At 26.6% G+C, this 8,102-nt stretch overlaps 1 protein-coding gene across 3 annotated transcripts in view; it reads right to left on the bottom strand.

The window, feature by feature from the left end:
* LOC112688213 overlaps positions 1-7,517 on the bottom strand; it is a 40,956-nt gene extending 33,439 nt beyond the window's left edge. The window contains exon 1 of one of the 3 annotated variants that reach the window (XM_025561308.1): positions 7,264-7,517. Coding sequence is in view for 2 of the 3 variants with exons in the window: in XM_025561306.1 (XP_025417091.1) it covers positions 3,927-3,975 (49 nt within the window). In the remaining variant the exon portion in view is untranslated. Of the gene's footprint in view, positions 1-3,926; positions 4,437-7,263 lie in introns of those variants that run through there. The other 2 variants (XM_025561306.1, XM_025561307.1) reach the window with 2 other exon arrangements.
* Positions 7,518-8,102: the final 585 nt, after the last annotated feature.

Below are 8,102 nucleotides of genomic sequence, written 5' to 3'. Positions count from 1 at the left end.
ATATATATATATATATATATATATATATATATATAAACATATTACATATACATTCACAATATTTTAGTTCATTTCAACGAAATTTTTACTTCGCTTTACTATTTGATTAAATATGGAGAGTTTTAATGCCCAAAGTATATTTACAATAAGCTGAAAAAATATTGCATAAGAAAATCGATTCAATTATAGCGAAAATAACTAACGCCAAATTTAATAAATAAGTACACATGAAATAAATTTATTTTATGGTACATTTTTAGAGTAAATGTAGAATAGAGTTTATAGATTAGAATATAAATTAATAATAAATGTTGTTTACCTCTTAATAATTTTTTCTTTTAACAATAGATGATTTTATTTAACAAACAAAAATAATTTATAAGTATATTAAATTAATAAGTATAAAATATCTTGTATGAAAAAGACATAATTAAAATAATTACCATACTTGACTACGTAAAGTATCTACTACTACGTAGTTAAGATGTACTAACTGTGGCCGATAATGAACATTTTATTCTTAAAAAATAAAAGTTTAAAGAGATATAATATAAATAATCCATAATAAATTTAAAGTAACATAATATGCATAAAAGTATTTGTATATATTTTGTAGGTATATTTTAATCTAATCTAACTCATTCCTTTGCTTGAATAAATAATATATATTGTCTACGTCTTTGCAATTATTCTCTTATCAAAAGATAATTTTGATTATGAAACAAAAATAATTATATAACTTTAATAAGTATAAAATATCCTGTATGGTACAAGTGAAAAATTATATTGTAAATACAGGATACGAAGTTTAATTGGAGTGACAATTTATCATGAAATATTTTCATATTTCACGAGAAGTAAAGAAGCTGTTTTCATTTAATAAGATGTCAACTTTTCATGAAATGGTTAATTTCATCAAATGACTATAACTTAATATTTAGCTTACTAACTATAACAAATACGAAATTTTCCCACGCAAACTAAGGAGTTACAAGATAATAATAGTTATATATATATATATATATATATATGTGTAAGTATATTATTATTCAAATTATTCAAATTATATACTGAGTATTTGTCTCATTTGATGACATTTCTACTAAAACACAATAAAAATTTTTAATATGTATACCTATCTAAATCTAAAAATGTTCTTTAAAATCAAAGAGAAAATTTTACTTGCAGAGAAAAGATTGGTTGTAGATGGTAAGTCGTATTAATAAACACTAATTAACTTAAGCTAACACAAAATATAAATACTTGCAATGCGAATTCTTAGCAAAGTTTTAATTTAATATTCAAACAATGATAAATTTGGTAATCAAAATAATTAATAATTTTAAGTAAAGATTAATCAAATACACAGCATTTACAATTTATGATCAAGTTTAAAATATTATTTAAATGTATTTAATAAATAAAAATATGTAGGTAATACCTACTTAATAAATATTGAGTGAATAGTCTTAATAATTAATGCATGTTATAAGTATTGGATTACTATAATTTTTGATTATTATATAATAAAAAGTTTACAGTAAAGTTTTGATTTTTCTCAAAATATAAAATATAAAATTTAATTGTATTGGGCATTTAGTATTTCGAGAAAATATTTTTCATTGATTGGTAATATTATTAGGTAGATAAAATAAACAATGGTATTAATGAAGGATATATAATAGCTTTGAAGTGATTTCAAATATGAATAAATCAAAATGAAAATTTATAACACAATTATAGGTACATTAAAACTTAAGTTGCTTACCCATCTAGTGTATTACCTATCTCATATTTATTGGTGTGTAGAGTGTGTAGTCTGTAGAGTATTATCTATAATATTATGACTATCAGTATCACTACACAATCAAAATTTAGTTTATGACAAATTTATATCTACTATTATATTATGCTATTAAGAGTATTAAAATATAATAAAATTTAATTTTGTTCGAATTGTTCTAAATTATTTTATTTTATCAATAAAAACAAAAAATTATAACAATATAATAACAGTAAAAATCCTGAAAAATTTTGACATTTTAAATTAACAAAAATAAAACAACATTTTTTTGAAAAGTACGAAATGAAAACCAATCAAGTACTTAATAAAAATATATTATACATTTATAAATTTAGAGAAGATATATGATTCGGAAAATAATATAACAAAATTAGTTTCATATTTAATTACGAATATATATATAATATATTTCTGTATTATGTAAATTATTATTAATTTATTATAAAAAAATGCAATTCAATTAATGTATTTTACTCATTTCAGTTGAAATGTAAGCTTCTACATGGCTATGGTTATTATAGTTTATACATTTTAAAATAATACCAATTATAATCCGAATCCATTTATTTATTTATTTTTGGATTTTTCTCAATTAAGTCAATAAAAATAAATTAAATCAGTTCATATTAAAATATTTCAAGCATATTTATTTTTTGGCATATAAATAAATTTATATATACCATATATATTTAATATTATAATTAAAAAAATAATACACACGGTTGTGAGTGAAATAAACTCTTAAAACCTATCAAAATTTAAAGTATTTTTATGTTCTTATCATATTATATAGCCTACATGTATATATATTCCTACATTCAAGCTTTAAAAATATTCCAAAAACATTTAGTGTTAAAATAAAAATATAAATAAATAAGTGTAACTAAAAATTAATAAATAATGAGAAAGTATAACATAATTCAATAAATTACAACATGGTACATCATCATTCTTAATATTTGATATAAAAGTTGAGGAAATGTTTAATGATATTTTTGAATTTTAAAATCAAAAAACAATCATATTTTTTTATAAGTCAAATATATATTTATTTTCCAGTAAAAATCAATATTTTATCTCTGGTAAGAACATCGTATATATATAAGATATACGACTTTATCAATGTAAATAAACTTAGTACAATATGATTACTAATTTATGTAAATTTTTCATTTCAAAATCTAAATATAAATTAGGATTTAATCGAACGAATATTAAGAAAAAAAATATTATTACTACTTTATTTGCATATATTAGTTATTCGTAATACGTTTTAATATAAATATTTTTTATTTTATTTGAAATATATATGAATAATAATGTTTATAAAAAATTATTAATTTATGAATAATAATAATTATAAAGAAATAATTTATCTTAAACATAAATTAATGGACAAAAAATGCTGTGTCATAATTATATTATTTAAATTAAAAATTAGAATGGAAATACCCAAAATTACTGTATTAAAAAGGAGTACTATACATTTTAAATCGTTTACATTCAAATTATATAAATTTCAAAAATGATAATGGATTGGAAAATACATTTTGAAACAATAAAAAACTTTGACAACATCTAACAATATTATACTGTAATATAAATCAATATATTAATAAATTGTTGATTGTTTTGTAGACTAAAATTTCTCAAAAATAGCATATGAATCTAATATTTAAATATGTATAAATAATAATCCGATTATAAAAAAACTGAACAATAGAACACTTTCTGAATTTATATTAATATAATTAAAAGCCAGTTGAGTTAATAGAACATTTTTAGAAGGCGAAAATAAATTCTCAACAAGTTACAAAATCAAATATTAAGAATCGATACATTATAAATTATTTTCATACAAAAGTTCAGGACGAATTAAAACAAAACGCATTCCCTTACATATGCCATCAAGTCTAGTTTTAAAAAAATACAAACATTACTATTTTTAATTATAAAATTAAGTATTAGTGTTAAGATTCATACAAACATTGGTTACACGTATGTAGGTTTCAAAATACAACAAAGACAAATTTAGAACGAAAAACCTTGAAGTGCAACTCCTATGAAATAGTAACTCACTTATCAACACTATTTTTAGAAAAAAAATGATTTAACTACTTACATGGATTAGGAGTAACCGTGTGTAGTTTATAAGCAGTAAATCCATACATATCGAATGTTAATGAACACTGTTGATGTATTACGGAAGAAATTTTTTTTCGATTCCAACGGTAATAGCATTTGATACCATTTTTGTAGTTTTATAATTTTTTTTCGATACACAGAATAAAATAAAAACGTTTCGAAACTGTCAATAAAAAATAAATTGCACAAATTGTTAAATTTGTGTTTTCCTCGATATTTAAAAACCGATGTCACGCGTTATGTACCAGTAGTGTCGGCGAGCGTCACAGCTGCTCTAACGTCTGAGTATCTGGGGAGGCCGACAAAAGCCGAATGTGTTTGCGAAGAAAAGTATACTTTCACGAAGCGTTTGTTCCAAACTTGGCGGGCGTCCCGCGTTTGCGTGGTGATTAACACTATCCAGTCGATCGGTCCGGGGGTGGGTTGAGGATTCCCGGCAGTGGTGGTGACGACATGGGTACTGGGATGGACAGAAGAGGGAGGCGTACACAGTTCACTGTATACATAACACACACGCACACATACGCACACGCACAAACACACATATACACACCCGCGCGCGCGCGTACACGTACACATTTACGAACAACAGTGACGGGTAGGAAACAATTTCAAACAATGTTCACTGTGTTTAATATAAAAATGCAATGTTGTATGATTAAAAATGTCGTTGTATACAAGCGAGAGCCGTTTTGTTTACGCGCCTTAAATGAAGACGGGACGCGAAAAACCCTTTAATGAAAATCGTTACACTCTGCCCACTTTTGTATTTCAATATCCTGAGTATTTTTGACGATACAGGATAACACACGCGAGATAATATTGAATTTGACTTCTTAAGCAATAAGTAACATTTAACCCTCCGTATTGTATTCAACAAGGACGTTTATCCTAAATTTCCACTATGCAATAGCTACAAACTATGCACAAATTTAAATATTCATTGTATAAACAAACGCATTTGTTCGTATCTATGGTCGTTATAATCGGATATCTCTATTTAAATAGCACTGTACTTAATTGCAATTATATTTATTTTTAATTTGAATGATTTAATTTATTTATAAATATTTTTAACAATTTTTGTTGTTCGCAAATATCAGATAACAATTATAAAATAGTAATACCCGCATAAATTGAATAAATATTTACAAGGCATTTTAATCGATAAACAAAATTCTCAAAATTATACACATTGGCAAATTATATGTATGGATATATGTGTAAAAGGTATGTGTAATATATTTTAGACCTATACGTAAAACGTAATACAATGTACTCTCATGCTCCCTTTATTTAAGAATTTATACTAAACATCCATCCATCAGTATTAATGATATAAAATACAATAAAAAAATAAATTACACGTCAGTATGTAAAAAAAAGTCATATATCATTATCTAGGTTACTATTTACTATTACAGTATTATCATAAACCATATTCTATGCCCTAGTTTTCAAAACTATTCTTCAATACTCTTCAAGTAAATCTAAAAGCTACACAAACATTAATAGGAGTTTATTTAACTTTAAATTGGACATTTTTTAAGTTTTGACAAAAATTTAAAAATATAACAGCCAAAAATGTGTTTAAGTGAGATATGTTAAATATTTACAATAAACGCTATATTGGATATAAAGGAATAATGGAATAAAGTCAATTTACCTACATTAAGGATACCCACAGTTAAATTTAATCATAAAAAAAAAAAACAATTTTTTTTTTTAAATTTAACTTTCATATCTTCTACGCAGTAAACTACAGACTGTAGTGATTATTTAATTTTCACAGCTTTTAACATTATTTGTCACGTTAGCATGATTATGGATTATGAGGGATGAAATTATTTGAGTTAAAACCAATTCAAGAAGCTATTACCAATAATATTCATTACTACGATTTTTTTTATAAAAAAAAGCTATGGAGCTATGTAAGTAATTCGTGTTGAATGTAAACATTTGAATGGATCTGTTTTAAACGTGAATTTCCAATTTAAATATACTAATAATATAAAATATTTTTTAATGGAACGAGCTCAGAAAACTTACTCGACTAAGATTACTTGATTGGCCACGTAATTTAGTCATTCAAAAAAATATTAAATAGATAGAAATTATAGGTAATATCTGGGTTGGCGTTTGGAGAACAATGAAAAGGCTTACTTATTTTAAGCATTGTTCCAGTTAATCAAGGCGAAAATAATTGCTTTACGTATCTAAGTGTAAGAGATTAGAAGTAAAATTGTTTTCGAATCGAATGTTCAATATAAAAAAAGTTCCTTAAAAATTAAACTTTTTATAATTACCGTTTGAACCATGCGAGTTCGGAGTACATAAAAATATATATGTAACTTGGAAACCATAGTGCCAAATATTCCATGAAAAAAAAAAAAACATTTCAATTTTCTAGACATATTCATATTATATTAATCCACGTAGGTATTGACGTATTTTATATCATATTGATTTATTGCAGGCTACAGGGGTTCATTATCGACAAATCAATATGACATTGACATAAAAATGTATTAAGTATAAGTATAATATTTTAACAATAATTATACTATTAATCGAATATTGAACTAATTGGTAACCAACCCCATAATTTTTAACGTTTAATATTCATACGTGATATTCTAAAAAATAAATTATAACCCTTTCATGAATAAACTAGTGTTACCGGACACTAAATATACATAATATATACATACGATGAGAATACATAAGATATTTTCGATTTTTTTCTCGTCATTTCCGTTTGTGAAATATGTTAAAATACGTGGTATGCATAGGAACAGGGATTAACAAACAAACTACGAACGTAGGCCCCGTTACAGAAATGTACTTTGCATCACAATCCAACAATAATTGGTACCACATAGTATTGCTATCCATAATAACGTAATATGAAAATTTTTCACAGAGTATCTCGCAAACACAAGCCAACGTACAATATAAAACTTAGACCTAGAAATGTAAACAAATACACAAGAGTGCAGTCATAACAATAACGCGATTATAACTGTACATATGTATAATAGTATATACCTACAAATGTATAGGTGTAAAAAATGTTAATACGCAAATACATAACGGAATGTCTACTTCTGTCTTATAGTTCTTTTTTCCTATACAACTAATTCTAACATTGCCATACCGTTAATAATTGATGTAATGTAAACCGATTGTGTGTGGTTTTTTTCTACTTCCATTACGATTTTCCATTTCCCCCCCCCCCCCCGGTATCATGACTTCCCAACTCTACAACCACGACCGGAGGTCCGGTCGCATTCGCCGTCACGGTCAACCTGTACCTGTACTGGGTAATCCGTAGGTATGTGAACGAAAAAAAAAAGGTTAGGACCTTTTACAGATACAATTTACCAATAGAATTATTGTTATAGGTTAGACCGGGAACCGGGGTTCACGCGCGAAACGTTCGTTCTGCAAATAACGTAATCGGAACGAGATCGGAAATGACTACGCGCCGCTTTCGACGCCTGCGTTATTTCTGGCCCGTTGCCGTGACGTGGCGTCTGTCGCCGCCGGAGAACACAAACGATCCACTGTCTGTCGCTATACTGTCTGACGTCGGGCGACTCTCGCTTGGCGAGCAACGTCGTCACCGCTTCTATTCATAAACCATGCGAGCGCCGGGTTCACCGTTCACATCAGCATCTGGTGTACCGTACACACACACACACACATACACACACGCACTCACGTTCTCTCGCTTTCTCTAGTAATTCGTACACATGCACGCAAGCGCAAAATTTCGTATTATACGCCAATACACAAATACAAAAGTACACAAAGACGCAGCCAGCGGCAGACTTGACGATATGCGGTAAATACCGTGCGCGTGAAAATGTTATAGCGATCATAGTGGACGACAACAGTCGTACCGAGTTCGTAGTGTTGCAATTTTCAGTTAGTCGCGAAAAAGAAAACGGACCCAAGAGGAAGGCGTTTTCAACGCTCAAACACTATAAATATAATTAAATCATTGTTCGAAATAATATTGTTATCGGATATCCGACACCGGTGATACACCGGAGCGCCGGGCGGAAGAAAATAGCAATAACAATAATAATCAATAATAATAGTAATAATAATAATAATAATAATAATAATAATAATAATAATAATAATA

Source organism: Sipha flava, unplaced genomic scaffold (assembly GCF_003268045.1).
Source record: "Sipha flava isolate LNK unplaced genomic scaffold, YSA_version1 37_pilon_pilon, whole genome shotgun sequence".
In the NCBI taxonomy this organism is placed as follows: domain Eukaryota; kingdom Metazoa; phylum Arthropoda; class Insecta; order Hemiptera; family Aphididae; genus Sipha; species Sipha flava.
The sequence above is the reverse complement of the archived record's forward strand: the minus strand, read 5'-3'. Positions and strand labels throughout refer to the sequence as shown.